General features: G+C 34.5%; 1 protein-coding gene across 6 annotated transcripts in view; it reads left to right on the top strand.

Moving 5' to 3' along the window:
- The window catches only part of BMPR1B (bone morphogenetic protein receptor type 1B), a 163,255-nt gene that overhangs the window by 84,236 nt on the left and 58,826 nt on the right, over positions 1–20,193 (top strand). For 4 of the 6 annotated variants that reach the window (XM_061191708.1, XM_061191706.1, XM_061191704.1 and 1 more), the window contains exon 2: positions 17,455–17,614. In XM_061191708.1, the coding sequence (XP_061047691.1) occupies positions 17,500–17,614 (115 nt within the window). In that variant the 5' untranslated portion in view covers positions 17,455–17,499. Of the gene's footprint in view, positions 1–4,836; positions 4,895–17,454; positions 17,615–20,193 lie in introns of those variants that run through there. The other 2 variants (XM_061191709.1, XM_061191705.1) reach the window with 2 other exon arrangements.

The raw sequence follows: 20,193 nt of genomic DNA, 5'->3' as shown, positions 1-20,193 counted from the left end.
GGTCATTTTGCTGGTAGGCAGCATTTTTCTGATCTTGATTGGGAACCGAGTCATTTAATGGCAAGAATTTCCTTCCAGTCACTCTTTTCAAAAAATTAAGAACATGTCACATTTAAGTTGCTGTTTGTGTTTAATATAGGTTTTGTAACTAAGTACAGTTTTTTAGCATAAGCACTGGTAATTTCAGAATTGAAATACTACTGCCATCTTTCTGTCTTAGGCTTGGTTTCCTCAAGACCAAGTGGCCATTAATGTGAACCAGTTTCTCTTAAGCATTTGTTACTGACATCCTAACACTTGATTTTTTGTGGGTTGTCATAGTTTTCATGATGTGACAAAAACTTACGCATGTTGATATCGAATATTTTATTGTTGTTCAACCTGTTGTATTGTCAATGAAGAAGAACAGTAAAGGTGATATTGAAGAAAGCATTAAAGGTTTGCTAAGAGGTGGCGATGAGTGTGGTGTTACTAGCAGAGATGCTTTTGAACAATACTGCTAGGGAATAGGTCTAATGAGATTTGGGTTGTTTTTTAAAATTAGTCAGCATTAGTGTAATGTTCCTTCAGGGAGCGTTTGTAATGCCTGCAAGAATGTGTCAGTAGAGTGATCAGGTTCCAGGCTAACCTTCAGTTGCTTTCAGTAGTTGACATAAAACACACCTGTGTGTTCTCTTCTCTGACATCAAAATTGTTTTGAAAAGCTTCTGACGTCTGGAAGCGTGAAAAAGAGCAGATTTTGATTTATTTTCTGTCAAGTAGGAAAAATAAATTCTAAATGTAATATGCTTTACCTGTATATGGTACTTGCAGGAAGGGCCTTGTTTATCTCATATCCTTCTAATCAACTGTGGAATAAAACCTCTGAGGTTGCATGATAGATGAGTATTTTTCTTGCAGCATTTTAACATGCTAGAGATGGAAATATGTATATATATTTACATAATAAAAATAAATATCATTCGTTTATGATACAGTTGCACTCAGGTTGTATTTCTTTCTCTTGGAAGGAGTCATTTAGAAATTCTCAAAACAGTTAAATTGTTTGTGAATAGGAATAGTGCTGATGAAGAAAACTGACCCAGTTCAACTTTACTTTTTACACAGTGATAGGTAAAGCTCTCCTTGATAACATACATTTGCTCAGCATCAGTATTACTGTAAATGCTGTCACTTAAGAGAAAATATGGATCACGTATCAATAAATTTACTTTGAACTCGAGCTAGTCTGCAGTAACTTTGGTAACTGAATCAGTTGGCCTTTTAAAAATATATGTTCTATGTTTTATATATTATATTATAAAGTAAAGTGTTTAAGGATTTTATGTGCCAGAATCCCTGGAATCCTAGGTGAATTTTTATTCACAGATCTTTCTTTTCAGAATTAAGCTTCACTTGGTTTGGCATCAGCAGCTTATTCTTTGCAATCCGTTGAATTGAGTAGGTTCTGCTGTTTATCCTGAAGTGCAGATAAATGGCTTTCAGCACACTGTTTATAGTTTAATAGTTCCTGAAGTGAGTCAACATTATCTGCTAACGTCTACATGTCATAACTAATGATCTCTCTGCTTATACTTTCTTGCTAGTGAGGAGACACTGAACTCTACAAAGGGAAGAGCCCTGCACACTTGGGGGTGGGGGCATTATTTGGGATGATGCCTGTTGGACGAGGCTTGTTTTCCCCTCATTGGTATGAAATGGGAAGAGAAATATGTCCTTTACCATGATTTCAGCATGCACAAAAGCTGTCACAAAGTGCTGTATTGTAAGGACTGGGGTGAAAATTTTGGGGGAAATAGCTATTAGAGAGGTTTGTTTTATTCCAGATTCTCTCTCTAATTAATAATGAGCACAAGTTTGATCCTTTTCTGGTCAGGCTGTTAGACTTGATAGTAGAGAAGGGGAGCCACCAGGAAATTTTCATATTACCACCAAATAGTTACTGTGGTTTTAATGATGAAAGCAAATATTTTTTGGTCTGCTAAGAAAGATGAAAAGAAAATAAATAACTTTCCTAGTTAGCTAATCATATATCATAAGTGGGGCCGATTCATTCTAAAAGGTCCTCATGATCTTCCCTTAAGGATAAAACAAAAGTCCGTGAGACTTCATTCCCAGTGAGGGTCAGCAGGCCTGACGACTGTAAGAGTTAAAGCTGACAAGTTTTGCCAATCTCTGATTCATTAAATAATAAGAGTTCTTGCCTCCCGTACTGAATTTTTGGGTTTTTAGATAGAGAATAGGACATTCTGTAGGTGAACATGGAGGATGGTTTCTTAATAGCTGAAGTACAAACTCTTAAATTCTGGTAAAATATTTGGCTTGATCTCATATATTCTTTGTCAAAGTGGAAAACTTTCTAACTGAAGTGACCATTTAAGGTAGCCCCTGTCCTTTCCTCCCATATTAATATTATTGTTTGGGAGTACTTTGGTCATTTAAATAGAACATGAGTAAGTATATATTTCATACCTTCTTACTCTGATACTGAAATTTAAAATCATATCCCCAATTTATCAAAATATTTCAGGGTGAAAAAACATAACGCACAGAGATATGTCTGCCTTATGTTGGTGTGGTTGAAAATAAAGAACCATATGAAGAAAGGGTTTATGAGAGGTAGTTATTTTTCATGTAGCCTCTTAGATTCAGGGTTTTTGTTGTTCTTTTTTTTGGTTGTTTCTCATGAGATACCATGTTGATAATTATTTTAAAAAGGAGGAAGGAAATATTTTTACCTTAGAATATAATGTATGGGCAAAAATATAATTTTGGGCATAAATGAGGAGATACGAATTGAATAAAGAAATATAAAGAGGAAAATTTAAAGGTAAGATCAGGCTTTTCAAAGGCTGGGCCACTGAGTCTACTAGGCTTTATACAATTAAAAAATTTAAAAAATAAGATTGCTTTTGAAGAATGTTTTGAAAACTGAAGCCATTTGTTTATTGAAAGAGGGACAGCTTGAGCAGCATCAGGCCAGAATGTTCCAATGTGTGCCATACACAGATTTAAGATAACACAATCATTACAATAACAGAGTCTCAATTTGGATCTTTCCTCGGTGTTTCTGCCCAAATGTCAACAAGACTTTTGCCTTTGGCAAATCTTATTCCAATAAATCAAACAAAGTGGATGGTGCTTCAGAATCTCAGCACTATTTTAATGGCCAATTAAGTATAATTTCAGAAAAAAAATTTTTTTTGTCTAAAAGAATATCAGGAGTCTATATTTTTTGCTAGTCATATACGTACTCAGGACCCAGTCATATACGTACCCAGGACCCAATTCAGCCGTCTTATTTTACTTTGGATGCACAGACCAGAGTATGGGAATAGTTAAAATATTAATACAACATTTTGTGGCATACTGCCTAAATCTTGGTCCTTCTCCAGTTAGCCTCAGAGTGTTATTTGGAACTTTAAATGCAGTATTATCTTAAACACTAATGTCTAAATATAAAGGAAAGCTCTAAGACTTGTCAGATTCTAATGAGGGAGAATGCTTTTATGGACATAGGAATTTCTTTTGACCCTCTTGCTCCTAATATATATCATATGGAATTTTTCTAATTTTTTTTTAACATACTGCTTTGCTTAGCAGCTAATTAGTATCTAATCAATGAAAGCAAAAAATAACTTGAAATTTTAAACATTTTAAAATATATACCTAACAAATGCACATTTTGACATTGATATATTTTCTTCATTTCAGCTCTTTTGGTATATATAATTGAATTTTTTGTTTTTGTTTTTTAACCATCTGCTATTAGGAAAGGGTGTCTGGTTTTGGGGTAAGGTTTTAGATTATTTAAAATGGCACGGATACTGGCCTGGGGGACAGATGGTTTTGTGTTTATATAGAGTGTAAAAGGAAAAAGAGTGAAAGTTTTGGTATGAGTGAATGGTCAGCAGCCCTTTTATGACAAAAGAACAACAATAACAGAAAAAGTAACTTTTATTTACTCTCCCCCATTAGATTTTAAGGTTTGTGAGCATAGTGGCCCTTTCTTCTTCATCTCTGTGAAACCAACATGCTTTGTAGACAGCTTTGTGTATAATAAATATTTCTTAAATCAGTTTGGAGTTGCTAGCAATTTTATGCTGGTTAAAATAAATATTTTATGCTGGCTTAAGCCATATATGATGAATAGGATAGTTGTGTCTCAAATATAAATTTTATATCACATATTTCAATGAGTCAAGTCCAATAATATGGTTGACTTAATAAAAAGATAAAATTAATGGTAATCATTTGGTTTCAGTTTTCCCAACATTATAAAAGGAGTTTGATGTCTAGAATAGGTAAACCTCTTTAAAGAAAGATTTTTAAATGTTTATGTAGCTGATCAATTTGTGAAGTAGTGCTGATTTTAAAATAAACCAAAGAATTGCATGTTGAAGTACCATTCTAAAAGTCAAAAGGATAATATCAAAAAATAGATTTCTAGATACTTAAATGTTGTATATTTTTCTGCCTGTGTATAATCAGAGGCAGCTTTGAACCATCTGGAATTGTTACATAATACACTGTGGTCAGTGACTTTTTTTCTTTTCTTTTTACTTACTTTTTTTTGATTCTAAGGTTTCCTTTCTCTTTCACCTTTCCACTGTCATATGCCATGTATCTTGAACATAGCTCAGTGCTTGACCAGAATAATCTCTCTTGCCAGCTTATAATCAAAGGGAGTACTGAGAAAAACAGCTGAGCTGTATTAGGCAACCACCGTCTGGACTGCATTTCTTAACTGGTGAATAACACATCACAGGTGCAGGATTAGTGTTGCCTACGGTGCTGTGCTTTTTAGTGGACACCCCTAGCAATTCTGTGCGTCCTCCTCATGTCTCGTCCCAAGGAGCCTGGCAACGATCTATCGAGCGTACAGAAATCAAAAGTGAGTAGTGGCAGAAGCTTTATATCTTAGAGGCTGCTTTTTCCCTCCAGAAATGTAAGCAAGATCAGTTAAGCCAATTCTGGTACACACGAAAGAGATGATAGAACTTAAGTCTTTCTTGGCATAGAGGGTTGGGAATAGAACAGTTCAGGGGTTCAGAAATTTCGCGCACAGAAATTACACGGCAAGAAAATGCAGTTTAGCTTAAATGTCCCAGCAGTGTATAATTTAGGTTACTTTTAAACTACTATAAATGTTGCATATATTATTTTACCTTCTGTGTTGTCTGTGTGTTGGAGTGGGTATGTGTGTTTGCCCCTACACATTTTCCAATACTGTCATGGTTAAAACCAAGTTGTGGCTGTGTAACGTCCTGTGGTAGAGTTTGTAGTTTTTGACATTTTAAATTCTTCTGCTATCTATGACATATAAGTCTCAATTCATAGATTATAAGTCAAAGTTGCTTTCTTGCAAATATGGTTTTTAAAAAATGCAAAAATATTTTAAAGTATAAATTAATGATTTAAACATTAGAAGAAATGAATGTTTTGAAAATTCAGTTTCTAAGTCATTTAGTTTGATCAGGAAGGTTATAAATTGTTTTAAGGTAAAATATACAGTCAGAGAAGCTAAGGCAAGTATATTTTAGTAATTCATGTCATTTTTGGTATCTATCTTAGAAAACTTTCCTATGAAACATGACATAACTGTAAACAAAGCTATGTAGATAGCACTGCAGGTTTTGTATGGTTGTTTCTTCAGATTCTTTTGTTTTTCTCTTAAAACTCTATAATGGCTTTCTAATATTCAGATCGTTTTAATTCATTTTGCTGCTGGTTATCATTATTCCATGTTGTTTCATCATAGACCTTTAAACTCATTGGTGATGATAGTAGTTGATAATAGTGCATGGTAAGTTAAGTTTTTAAATATATATATTCTATATATTTTATGCCTCAAATATTTGAACATTTGTAATAGCAATATATTTACATTTTCAAGATCAGTATGCTTCTTACTAAAGTATCCTTTAACAATTATCCAATTAGAGGATCCAGAAAGGATTAGAAACAGAGAGATCCTAAATGCTTTCCAGGTTTTTTCTTTGGGGAAAAAGAATAGCATGAACCTGGTGATTTGGTTTCTGATCTGTCTGGCTTCATTGTCACTTCTCTTCTTTACATAGATGTCTGTTCAAAGTAGTTTTACACTTCAAGCTGTCTTGGGAGTGCTTCGCAAAGCTGCGGAGTAAGTTTTGGTGTGGTGGCTAGTTGAACATCCGCTTTGATTAGCTTTAGAACTCTGTGAAGCAGAGCATTGATAGAAAGTCACGGAATAAACCATAGCTCCTGGCTTGGCAGTCTGCCATGTCCTGGGTGATTCTTTGACATTATTGTCAAAGAGGCTGTGGTTCAGTTTCTTTTCCAACAAAGAAAAGAACAGACATATTAAGTATTTTAAAATGCAGAGATTTTTAAAACTTTTAAAATCATCCTATTAGCTGTGATTATGCTATTTTATGGATATAGATTCAGTTTGATGTTAAACTATCTTTAAACATGGTGGTTACTTGCTTGTAAAGTTTATTATTTCTTATGTTGATACTTTTATTAAGATACTTGTTATCGTGTCATGTTTTAGAGTATTTTCAAAGATTTTTAATTTATATGAACATTTTGGTCGAGTTTCTCCAAATTCGAAAGCATATTAAAACCTGTGGGAAAGCTAGCTACTGTTTTACCTTTAAAGAATATAAATGTGATGTCCAAAGAACTATAAATCGTGTTATAATCAATTATGATGCTTACTCAGGCTCATAACTCTGTATTAGTTACCTACAAAACAAATATGAATATATGTGTTGTATGTTCACATTTATGTAATATTTCACCTTTTTTGATTTGTTCAACTCATAATCTAGCACCCCAGAATATAAAACACTTGAATTATTGAAGCTTTCACTTTTTATCCAGATGTTTTGGGGTCTCTGGGCAGAACTTTTATGATATAAAATGTTGAAAACATGATTATCATACAGAAACTGAGTGATATGGTAATGTGGATGTGTAAGTATGGTAAAAAGAGAAACAATTGCTGGCAAATGGAAACATGTAAAATATTTTATTATAAAAGCTCTGGTCTCTATAGAGATCCAGCAGATCTTTACCATTGTAAAACTACTGTGTTTTTCTTACCCTATTCAGTAGTGTCAACAATGAACCACTGAAATGAAAAACTGTCAGTATCCTTGGTGCTTATGTTTTCCATAATATTTATTGGTTTATTACTGTCACCCCTAGTAATCTTCCCTCCTTTGCCTCCTACCTAGGACTTACTTACATTTGACAATTATATGTGGCATTATGACTTCTATTTTATTTTTTTCATATACTGTTTTTGGTTTTCCATATGTAGCTGATTTGTCTCACTGTGTTCCACATGCAGTTGATTTGTCTCACCAGCAAGATTGTTATGTTACTGAAGGTACTTCAAGTGCTCTGGGCCATTGTGTTATGTAGATGGAATGGATTTAATGATTATTTGCTCAATAAATGAATGTACCACAGGAAAAAAGAAAATGAATAACAATATATTAGTCAGCTGTGAAAAAAGCGTCAGTGTTTCTTAAACCAAAAAGCTCAATATTTTTATAGACTTTCTGTGCACAGTGATGAACCCAGAAAGGCAAAGTTAATGGAAGTAACATGAAGCAAAAGAAAGGGGAATTGAAGAGGAAGAGAGAATCAGGATGAGAGAAAGAGGATGGGGAAAGAAGAAAAGGAAGAGAAGTAGAAACATTTAGGAGATGAAGGAGTGGAGAAAAGGAACAAAAACAATTGAGGGAGAGACAGAGAGACATCTGAAGAATGAAAACAAAAAAATTGAATAGTAAGCTTCAGCAGCACAGAAAACAACAGTTTACTGTTATTCACTCTTAGTACGTGCGAGGAACTGTGATAGGTGCTTTACTTGGAGTCTCTCATCCAGTTCTCATAGCAAGCCAATGTGTGCTGCCACTCTCCACATCCTCTGTTAGGGAGGTAAGTGACTTGCTAAGGCAACAGCCTGGCAGTAGCTAAGCTGGGGTTTGAACTGTTTTGTCCGTTTTACTTTATATGCTGGTCAAGTCTAAGTCTACTGCTTGGTGACCACACCTGGTGTTGGTTTCTCACCTGGCATTTCATCCCCCTCTATAGCATGCTAGCCCCGGAACTTACCACCTACAGCCTCCCTTGTCCCTCTCTCCTCTGACTTCTGAGACTCTTGAAGGAGAAAGAAACTCCTGTGCAGTTCACTTCGCTATTAATAATTGAAAGTCTACTCTTTCTTTGTAATGCATGTGATTTTGCTTTGATATTTTTGAATCTAAGTTGTATTTATATTTTGTTTTCAAAAGAGTTTAGGCACGTATTTCAACTTTTTATTAACGATTGCGTTTCATGTTGTTTATATATATATTTTTTTCTAAGTTCTTGTTGCAAACAACATAGAAAAATTGTTTGAAAATGTCTTAGTATAATGAAAGAGGGTTAGGCAATGAAAATTGAGGTCAGGACTTTTGAATTGAATATGCTTATTAGACAGTAAATTAAATTATTAAATTGAGTTAAATGATTCAAGGCTTAAGTGATGAAAATAAAAGTTAGTTACCTATTTAAACCCACCATTCAGGATCACTAAAAGTTAGCTTGAAAATTAATATTGTTTTCAAGCTCTGATTCAAGTTTTATTCCTGTGTATTATAGGTTTTTGTTTTTAACCAGTGTACTCTTTAAACCAGTTTTGGTTGAGAAAGGAAATGGGCATTGATTCACATTATTTATTATCATAACAACATGCATAGTGTTAGACTGGATCATTCCCAAAGCATTGCTGGACAGTTCAGTAGTACTTTCAAATTTTCTTCCACTAATCTTTTTACCCAAGATACTTGAAGTACAAACTTGTGTGATATGAATTTCAATTTCTCTTCTTGCTCCGGTCTGCCCTCTTGTGAAGATGAGGTAGAACAGAGAAGACACTCAAAATTTTGTTAATTTTTGAGATATTTAGAGAGCTAAAAAGTAAAAAATAAAATGAAGAAAGGAAAATAGGTTACTAGTAGATCCTGTGGCACAAAATAATTACCTGTCATCTTTAAATGAATTTTGAAGACTCACATCCATTTCTTAGTATATCAATACATAGTGTATTTGAGATTTAATTTCCTTGAATTATTGCTGTTCATAAAGATTGTTCTCCATGTGTTTTAATGTGACAGTAGATTCTGATATTCTCTTCACTATGATATATATCGTACAACAATATTTTATATCACAAACTTAAAATGTTTTATGGTATTTTTGAAATAAGAATGTTACCGAGAAAAAATAATCAAAACTAGTACATTAACTAAAATGTACTTTAGGATACAATGGATGAATATGGAAGCTAAAATTTATTTCTTGCAGAGTTGTAGTATTGCAATTTTTTTTGCAATTTACTTTTGTCCTGTGTTTTCTGATATTTCTATAAAAATCTTGTTTCATTTTTCTGTAAAAATCATATGGAAGGGTATACTATAATATAAAATAATATAGAAATAGTAAAAATAATTGATTTATTAAGTATATACATCAAAAATGAGTTATTTTATAGTGTTTATACCAGGCTGCCAGCTAATAATTGTCCACTGATCCCAGATGAGTACTTTAAAGAAATTCTTTATAACTCTGCCTTACTTCCTAACTTACACAAGAAGAGATGCCATAGAAAACTTGTGTATAACTATACACAGACATACAAAATAGCTGAAAACATGTATGTAACTGTAACATATATCCACGAAAAGATATTCAAGGAAAATAACCATCTGTTTAGCCTTTGTAATTGAATGGAAGTCACACTACTGCATGCTGATCATTATATTATTTTGTGAAGTTTGAGTAATTTGCCTGAAAATTTGTAAATCTATCTCATATATGAAAATCATAAGGAATATAATTTAGTTGCAATTCATTAAGAACACACACGCACATGCGCGCGCGCACACACACACACACACACACACACATGTTTGGAAGTGATCTTGTGGTTCAGTTGCTCCCTAAAAAAAATCTAGTGATCCTCTGAAAAATGAGAAACAGTTTTAGATTGGCTTCCACAGGCCCTACTTTGTATTATCATGGTAATTTGGATAGTTAACAACCTGGATTAACTATAATGTAACTAGCTAAGCTAACCAGGAAGCATCTGAAGTGTCTGGATTCACACTGTTAAGCTAAAGATTGGTATTAGGGAGAAAAAGGGGTGGGGAGTTAGGGGAGGGGGAAGGTAGGAGGGAGGAAGGAAACTGAAAATGGACTGAACTAAAGAGGGATTTATTCTGTGTAGTATTTATTCCTAAGACATTTCCGGACAGTCTGACTTTTCTCAGTTTTTTTTCCCTCTTACATTTTTCTGTCAGATTTATTTATAATTCCATTACTAAATATTAAAAAAGCCTTAATTGTCTGGAAAGCTACTGGGAAGAAATAATCAATTTTGTTGAAATTCTTTTCATCCTAAGTAGAAACCATTCACTATTTAGCTTTCCTTGGTGGAAAAAAAATTCCTTTCAATTTGTTGATTTAGAAAATATAATGTACTAAATTATATGTAATGTTTCTTTAATAATTAGTAATCTTGCCATTGTTTTTAGTGATTATCTTCTTTTATATAAATTTATCAGAAAGTCAGGCTAAATTCATGTTTTTATGAGATAATTATTCATTTTATATACGTGTAATTGCCTTTTTTATGCCTTAGCTGATGTGTTCAGTCTTGTGTTTGATCCAAAATGCCTAAGCTTGCCTATATGAGGCTGGCTAGATTTTGCATAAATTCAGAATGATTTTATATGAAAGTGATCCTTTTATAAATCCTTTTTCATAATTATAACAGTAGATAAAACAGTTCAGTTTCTCATTGACCCTTTATTTCAAATGTGGACTATTAGGAAGATCTTAAGGAAATTGAACCAATAATTTAAAACCTCCCAACAAACAAAAGTCTAGTTCCAGATGGCTTCACTGGTCAATACTATCAAACATTCAAAGAAGAATTAATACCAATCCTTCTCAAACTCTTCCAAAAATAGAAGAGGAAACACTTCCAAAATCATGTTATGAGACCAGCATTTCCTTGATATCAAAACCAGACAAGGACACCATAAGAAAAGAAAATTGCAGACCAATATCCCTGGTGAACATATCTAAAAATCCTCAACAAAATATTAACAAACCAAATTCAACCATATATTAAAAGGATCATACACCGTGATCAAATGGGATTTATTCCAGGGATGTAAGGGTGTTACAGCATCCACAAATCAATCAATGTGATTTACCACATGAACAAAATGAAGGACGAAAAATCTTACCATCTAAATAAACGCAGAAAAAGCATTTGACAAAATTCAACATCCATTTATGATAAAAACAACAACAACAACAACTCTCAAAACAGGTATAGAAAGAATATGCTTCAACACAGGAAAGGCTATATATATGACAAGCCCACAGCTAACATCATACACAACAGTGAAAAGCTGAAATCTTTTCCTTTAAGATTAGGACCAAGACCAGGATGCCCACTCTGGCCAGTTTTATTCAACATAGTATTGGAAATGCTAGCCAGAACAATTAGGCAAAAAAAGAATAAAAGGCGTCTAAATTGGAAAGGAAGAAGGAAAACTGTCACTGTTGGCAGATGACATGATGTTATATATAGAAAACCCTAAAAACTCCATCAAGAACTGTTGGAACTAATAAATGAATTCAGTAAAATTGCAGGATATAAAAGCAGTATAGAGAAATCTGTTGCATTTCTATACACTAATAATGAATGAACTATCAGAAAGAGAAATTAAGAAAACGATTTCCATTTACAATTGCATCCAAAAGAATAGGATACCTAGGAATAAATTTAACCAAGGAGGTGAAAGACCTGTGCACTAAAAACTATCAGACATTGATGAAACAAATTGAAGAAGACACAAACAAATGGAAAGCTAATCCATGCTCACAGACTGGGATAGTTAATATTGTTAAAATGTCCATATTACCCAAAATAGTCTACAGATTCAATACAATCCCTATCAAAATTCCAATGGCATTTTTCACAGAAATAGAACAAACAACCCTAAAATTTGTATAGAACCACAAAAGACCCTGAATAGCCAAAGCAATCTTGAGAAAGAACAAAGCTCGAGGCATCATGCTCCCAGCTTGCAAACTATATTACAAAGCTATAGTCACCAAAACAGTATGGTATTGGCAGAAAAACGGACACATAGATCAATGGAACAGAATAGAGAGCCCAGAAATAAACCCACACTCTTATGGTCAGTTAATCTATGACAGAGGAGCCAAGAATATACAATGGTAAAATGATAGTCTCTTCAATAAATGGTGTTGGGAAAACTGGATAGCTACATGCAGTAGAATGAAACTGGACCATTATCTTACACCATACACAAAAAGTAACTCAAAATGTATTAAAGACTTGAATGTAAGACCTGAAAGCATGTAACTCATCAAAGAAAAGGTAGGTTGTAAGCTGTTTGACATAGGTCTTAGTGTTGATATTTTGGATTTGACACCAAAAGCAAAGCCAAGCAAAAATAAACGAGTGGGACTGCCTTAAACTAAAAATCTTCTGCACAGCAAAGGAAACCCTCAACAAAATGAAAAGGCAACCTACTGAATGGGAGAGGATACTTACAAATCGTATATCTGATAAGGGGTTGATATCCAAAATATATAAAGAACTCATACAACTCAGTAGCAACAAAACAAAGTTCCATTTAAAAAAAATGGGCAGAGGATCTGAATAATATTCATTTTTCCAAAGAAGACATACAGATGGCCAACAGGTACATGAAAAAATGCTTAACATCACTAATCAATCAGGAAATATGTATCAAAACCTCAGTGAGATATCACCTCACACCTGTTAGAATGGCTGTTCTCAAAAAGGCAAGTGATAACAAATGCTGGTGAGGATGTGGAGAAAAGGAAACCCTTGTACATTGTTGGTGGGAATGTAAATTGGTGCAGCCACTATGGAAAACAGTATGCAGCTCCCTCAAAAAATTAAAAATAGAACTACCATGAGATTCAGCAATTCCAATTCTGGGTATTTATCCAAGGAAACAAAAACACTAACTTGAAAAGATATATGCACCTCTATGTTCATTGCAGCATTATTTACAATGGCCAAGATATGGAACAACCGAAGTGTCCAGCAAGGGATGGATAAAGAAGATGTGGTACATTGTTGTTCACCTGAAACTAATATTGTATGGCAATTATACCTCAATTTAGATATCATAATCTTTCTTTTTAACTGTGCTCTTAGCTTTTAAGTTGAGTCTAATCATATTTATTCGTTCTGTTGCTACTGCTTCTCTTCTCCCTTGTCTTCTCCTTTTAGCCTCCAAATTATCACTTAATTATTTTAGTTTAATCTTGTGATTGGAAATGTTGTGAATCGTGTGATAACGATTTTCATTTCATAAGGAATTAAATACATATAGATTAATTGACTCCTAAGTAGCAATTACATACTTTTATGGATTACTCCCTTGATTATTTTGGCAAAAGCAAATAAAGAACTCTCCACTTGTCTCAGATTTGCATTTAATTATCCATTTATTTAATGCTAATTAAAAGCAATCATTTATCATCTCACTACTTTTACTTGTTTGGGTCACATTGTATGAAGGAAGCCTTATATGTTCATTCAGCATGTTGTCTGTTAACTCAGTTTATAGAAATGGTGTTTATTATGAGCTAGCTATACTTATCTTTTTATTCTTATGAATGTGTTTTTGGTAAAATATCATGTATTCTGACTGCATGTTAAAGTGTTAAACATTTTAGAAATATTATGCAACAGTATTTCATCTTCACAATCTCTATAGAAAGGATGATTTTTACCTTCTGATTACCAAGTTTTTATTGCTAGTGTCTCCTCTGGATCTCTTTTATATTGTTGGGTTTTTTGTTTGTTTGTTTGTTTAACATCTTTATTGGAGTATAATTGTTTTACAATGGTGTGTTAGTTTCTGCTTTATAACAAAGTGAATCAGTTATATATATACATATGTTCCCATATCTCTTCCCTCTTGCGTCTCCCTCCCTTCCACCCTCCCTATCCCACCCCTCTAGGTGGTCACAAAGCACCAAGCTGATCTCCCTGTGCTATGCGGCTGCTTCCCACTAGCTGTCTATTTTACGTTTGGTAGTGTATATATGTCCATGCCACTCTCTCACTTTGTCACGGCTTACCCTTCCCCCTCCCCATATCCTCAAGTCCATTCTCTAGTAGGTCTGTGTCTTTATTCCCGTCTTGCCCCTAGGTTCTTCATGACCTTTTTTTTTTTTTCCTTAGATTCCATATATACGTGTTAGCATACTGTATTTGTTTTTCACTTTCTGACTTACTTCACTCTGTATGACAGACTGTAGGTCCATCCACCCCACTACAAATAACTCAATTTCGTTTCTTTTTATGGCTGAGTAATATTCCATTGTATATATGTGCCACATCTTCTTTATCCATTCATCTGTTGATAGACACTTAGGTTGCTTCCATGTCCTGGCTATTGTAAATAGTGCTGCAATGAACATTGTGGTACATGACTCTTTTTGAATTATGGTTTTCTCAGGGTATATGCCCAGTAGTGGGATTGCTGGGTCGTATGGTAGTTCTGTGTTTAGTTTTTTAAGGAACCTCCATACTGTTCTCCATAGCGGCTGTATCAATTTACATTCCCACCAACAGTGCAAGAGGGTTCCCTTTTCTCCACACCCTCTCCAGCATTTATTGTTTGTAGATTTTTTGATGATGGCCATTCTGACCAGTGTGAGATGATATCTCATTGTACTTTTGATTTGCATTTCTCTAATGATTAATGATGTTGAGCATTCTTTCATGTGTTTGTTGGCAATCTGTATATCTTCTTTGGAGAAATGTCTGTTTAGGTCTTCTGCCCATTTTTGGATTGGGTTGTTTGTTTTTTTGATATTGAGCTGCATGAACTCTTTGTAAATTTTGGAGATTAATCCTTTGTCAGTTGCTTCATTTGCAAATATTTTCTCCCATTCTGAGGGTTGTCTTTTTGTCTTGTTTATGGTTTCCTTTGCTGTGCAAAAGCTTTTGCAATAAATAAAAAGCAATATCGCAAAGAATCTCCTTCTAACTAAATTTTATATCAGTATTTTGTTTAAATAAATTTAAAATGTGAGAAAATCATGGATCCTGTCTTAAAATGTTTTTTACAAAATGACATCTTATTTCCAATAGTATAAGGGTGTTTCTTTTTATACTGTAGACCATTCTGTGTGAATATTCCATTTAACAACTTTTCCCACCAGGTGGTACATTCTGTGTATGTTTAGTTCACCCTACTTACCTAGGCTGTGTCTGGAACAAGGTAGGCACCCAATATATGTTTGCTAAGTAGACATATGCATAATAAATGAATTTTTATTATTTTGTTTTAAAAACTTCAAAGAGCAGGGGCCTGGTATGGAAGAAAGCAGGATGTAATAAGTTTAAAATATCTTACCTTCATCGCTTTGAGTTACTTTGAGGTAATTTAGGTCATAAAGTTAGTAAGACTGAGAACCAGATTTAAAAAGAAGGAAACCAGCATGGCAGGGTGATATATAGGCATACCAATACCTACTGCACCTGGATAGCAAGCGGTGCTAGGGCATTTATGCAGGCTTTAAATACAAGATACTAACAAAAACTGTGTTTAACTTCACTCTATTTTGGAATTTAACTTAAGGGTGAGCACTGATTTTATAGAAATAGTAAACACCTATTGGGATTAATTTTGTGGTTGGATTAAATAAATATTTACTTAATCTAGTCCTAGTTTTCTCAAAGTGGAGTCTGCACATCATCTGTCTCAGTCACCTGGGGTCTTGTGGAATAATGCCTTTCCCTTGGCTCGCCTGAGACCTGTGGAATCAGAATCACTGTGGGTGGCCCAGGATTCTGAATATAACAGACTCTTCATATATTACAATTGATGTGTCTTCTGCAGACTAAAATATAAGGAACTGTTTTAGGTGTACATCTTAACATAAATTTGAAAAATCTAATGAAATATTAGAATTAATGATTGGGGGAAATTCTGGTAAATGGATCTAACATACTTTATTCTTTTTTCCTTTAATTACTACTTTCTAAAAATTCAACTAATTAGCGTAACATAGAGAAAGTCAGGATAAATCATCACAGACCTTTTTCTAAACTCTTCATTCTCTGATATAACCAGTGGTTGGAGGCACTAATTTGTAGTTAAAAATAACAAATGTACACTGTACATATCTATTGTGTATACTGTACTTCTGATCTAGAATTTCAGTTTTTTAACCCAGTATCTTTTAGATAATATTTTTGTTGAAATTGTATTTAACTGTAGGCAAACTGGATGTGTTGTGAGATTTTAAATCAAACATTGCTCAGGGTGACAATTTATACAGTGACATAGCACGTAGGAGAGCTCTTACCACAATGCCTGAAACCTGTTGTCAATTAATCTATGCCTCCTTCTGAAGCATCCTTACTTTCCAAAAGTGGTGGTAAAGAAGAAAACATGAAAACTGTCTCAGTGATATGTCACCCTAGGTTGTGCAACATTGTCTTACTATTTAAAAGGTAAAAAATTAGATTTCTCCAATAACATTAGCTAACATTTATCAAGTAATACTATGTAACATACCCACTCTAAGCTCTTGACTTGAGGTAGGTGCTTATAATTATCTCCAATTTGATGATAAGAAAATGAAGCACAGTGGGATTATTTGTAAAGTTATTCAATGTCAACTAACTGGTAAACAGTAAAGCCTACTTTAAAACCCAGAAAAATCTGTCTCTAAACATCATGTCTACTATCGTATCTTCCATTGAAGATGTAGAATCATTGCTACTGTAATAGGTCATCACTTTCGCTTGTATATCTTGATAATTAAATTTTTATCTTCCTAATGAATGTTGCAGATTAAATATTTTTAATGATTTCTTTAAAAAATACATGGTATACCTAAAGTGAAGAGAACCCTAGAGTAAAGAGACTGGTAGAAAGTTTTAGGGCCCAGACAACCTGGGTTTAAATGCTGGCTTCATGACTTATTAGCTGGGTGCAGATCACTTAAACTTCGAGTCTTAATTTTCTCATCTGAAAATGGGAATGGTTATATTTACTCACAGCATTACCATACAGAGTAGAGATAATCTATATAATAGTGGGTCATTGAACTGCTTCCACTCAATCAAATACAACTATTATAACTTAATAGTAGAAACTACTATTCTGAAAGGATTATGAGAATTTCTAATGAGACATATATATCATATAGAAAGTATAATTTTTAGTGTCAAAACATCAGAATGTGTTTTCTGTTTAAATGTTTAACTATTATGAATACTAATATTTTGTTTAATATCATCATTCTTTGGACAGAAGACTATGGCTGGGCTATCCCAAAGATGCTTAAACTCTTACTGTTTCTTATTTTCAGCAAACTTGCTTGATAACATGCTTTTGCGAAGTTCAGGAAAATTGAATGTGGGCACCAAGAAAGAGGATGGTGAGAGTACAGCCCTCACCCCTCGCCCAAAGATCTTGCGATGTAAATGCCACCATCATTGTCCAGAAGACTCGGTCAACAATATTTGCAGGTTGGTCATATAAATTATTTAACTCTAGTTTTAATAGAAAGCCATCCTTTTTTGACTATAGAATTGTAGGCTAGTGTTTCCAAGAACACATTTTGGGGAATAGGGCCTAAACCCATTAACTCTCAGAGCTGTGCCTGTATGTAGAGAAGTACTGAATCGCATTTTGCCCTGAAATGTTCTTCGGAGATCATTCTTCCTGCAAACATCACATGTGCACATAAACAGAGAGCACAGATCCCAGGGTCCCTGTCAAGGAGCAAGAACAAATTATTTTCTTTCAAAGACCTCAGCCCCCAAAATAAGTGCAATAGCAGGGGTGTCAAATGTGTTTTTTTGTTTGTTTGTTTGTTCTAACATTTATTATGGTGATGGTGTTAGTATTTTGGAAAAAACACCTAAGCTGTTAGGAATATTTATAAACTGCCTCTGGGAAATAGCGTAGTAATAGAGTTTATGTGAGCCCACCAGAAGTTAAGATTAAGACGCTAAGTACTAGAGAATAAACTCCTTAGTAGCTAATCATGTTTGTATAAATACTTTCTAATGTTTGAAACTGGACTGTTTGCCTCTTTCTTCCTTACACATCTTTATGCAGCCACATCCATTTTTTTGGTCAGTGTCCCTGCATTGACTCCCCAGGGTGAGGACAACAGTAAATAAAGAGGCCAGAGTGTGCCCAGGGCAAAGTGGCTGAGATAACAAGACAAGTGTGGGTCTCAGGAGTTAAAATGTCAGAGCAGCAGAGTCTCCCTCAAGGAGGATAATGGACCCAAATAGGAAGATGGGCTGCTGGGTTTGAACTCTGGGCAGAATATCTGGGCAACCATTTGGGACCTCCTTCCCCAGGAAGGAGCATGAAGCTGAGTTGAATGCTTTTCTTTTTCATGCTGAGACCTTTTTTTTTTTAAAGCTTCCTATGAAGTGGGATCTATCTAATACAAGCTCACCAGTGTATCCTGAAATATGTAGCTCAAGAAATATGTATTAACTGAATGACACAAGGAGGAAATTTGGGTGTATTCATAAACATATGTCTCATTTAATCAGCACAACAACTCAGCTTGGTAGGGAATGCTTCTTTCTTACCTTTAGACCTAAGGAATTCAGGGCCCAGAAAGGTCTAGTAACTTGGCCCTTGTATGATAGAACAAGGTTGCAATCTCTGAGCCCTTACGCCAAGATAAAATGACTCCAAAGCTCAGACAGTGTTTCCTGGGAACACTGCCTTTTTGCAGTAAACAGAAAAAGTATCAGGAAAATTACAGAGTTTTCTGAAGAAGAGAAAATTAGCAGGATGAAGCATATTAGGGAGATATTTTACTATTTTGTGTGCGTCTGTAGTAATTAAGAGTGAATCTGTGTGTGCCCTTTGAGCTGTAGTTTGGGTGATCATACGTTCAGGTTTTCCAAAATTATCTCAATTTCAAATATTTTGTCCTATTTTCCTTATAGGCCATTGAAGTGTTCTAAGTTGATTTGGAAGAAGGTGTTGAGGCGTGGTTAACTGCAATGCAAGTTCTCTGTGGTGGGAAGGAGAAGCTTGGCATATGGGAGGAGACGTGGTGGGATTTGAGCCTGGAGACAGGGGAAATTTGTCTGTGGTCTAAAGGGGATGTTTAAGCAGGAGTGGCAGTGGAGATTGATGTGATTTGATTTGCTTTTTAGAAAACTTTTCTCTGCTGCAGAGTATTGAATGTATTAGAGGGAGACAAAAGTAAGTTCAAGAACAACAGCAGCCAAGTAAGAGAAATTGAAAAGTAGATTCAGGAAGGACAGTTTATTTGAGAGAAAATGTTCTTGGACGAGGGTGATGCCGGTGCAGGAGAGAGTTGGATGTGTTGGAGAAATATTTAGAAGGAAAGTTTTGTGTTGACGCCACGGAGATGAGAGGGGACCAAGAGAAGCTTCACAAGTTGGCAGGTTTACACTTAGGTGCATATTGTAGCCTTTTGATGAAAGACGACAGAAGAAAATAATCGAGTTTCAATCTCGATATACTAAGTTTAAGGTTTCTGACACATCCAAGTAGAGATCTCCGAGAGTAGGCCTATCAATAGAATATGGATTTGGAGCTCAGATAAGAGGTTGGGGAGAGAATAGAGTAAGTAGAACATTAGTCAGTTTTTTTGGGTTTTTTTTTCAATCTCCCAATTCATCACACCACCACCACCATCCCCCGCCGCTTTCCCCCCTTGATGTCCATACGTTTGTTCTCTACATCTGTGTCTCAATTTCTGCTCTGCAAACCGGTTCATCTGTACCATTTTCTAGGTTCCATATATATGCGTTAATATGCGATATTTGTTTTTCTCTTTCTGACTTACTTCACTCTGTATGACAGACTGTAGGTCCATCCACCCCACTACAAATAACTCAATTTCATTTCTTTTTATGGCTGAGTAATATTCCATTGTATATATGTGCCACATCTTCTTTATCCATTCATCTGTTGATGGACACTTAGGTTGCTTCCATGTCCTGACTATTGTAAATAGTGCTGCAATGAACATTGTGGTACATAACTCTTTTTGAATTATGGTTTTCTCAGGGTATATGCCCAGTAGTGGGATTGCTGGGTC

This window comes from Eubalaena glacialis, chromosome 5 (genome assembly GCF_028564815.1).
Source record: "Eubalaena glacialis isolate mEubGla1 chromosome 5, mEubGla1.1.hap2.+ XY, whole genome shotgun sequence".
NCBI classification, from domain to species: Eukaryota; Metazoa; Chordata; class Mammalia; order Artiodactyla; family Balaenidae; genus Eubalaena; species Eubalaena glacialis.
Note: the sequence above shows the minus strand (reverse complement) of the source record. Positions and strands in the feature narration are given on the sequence as shown.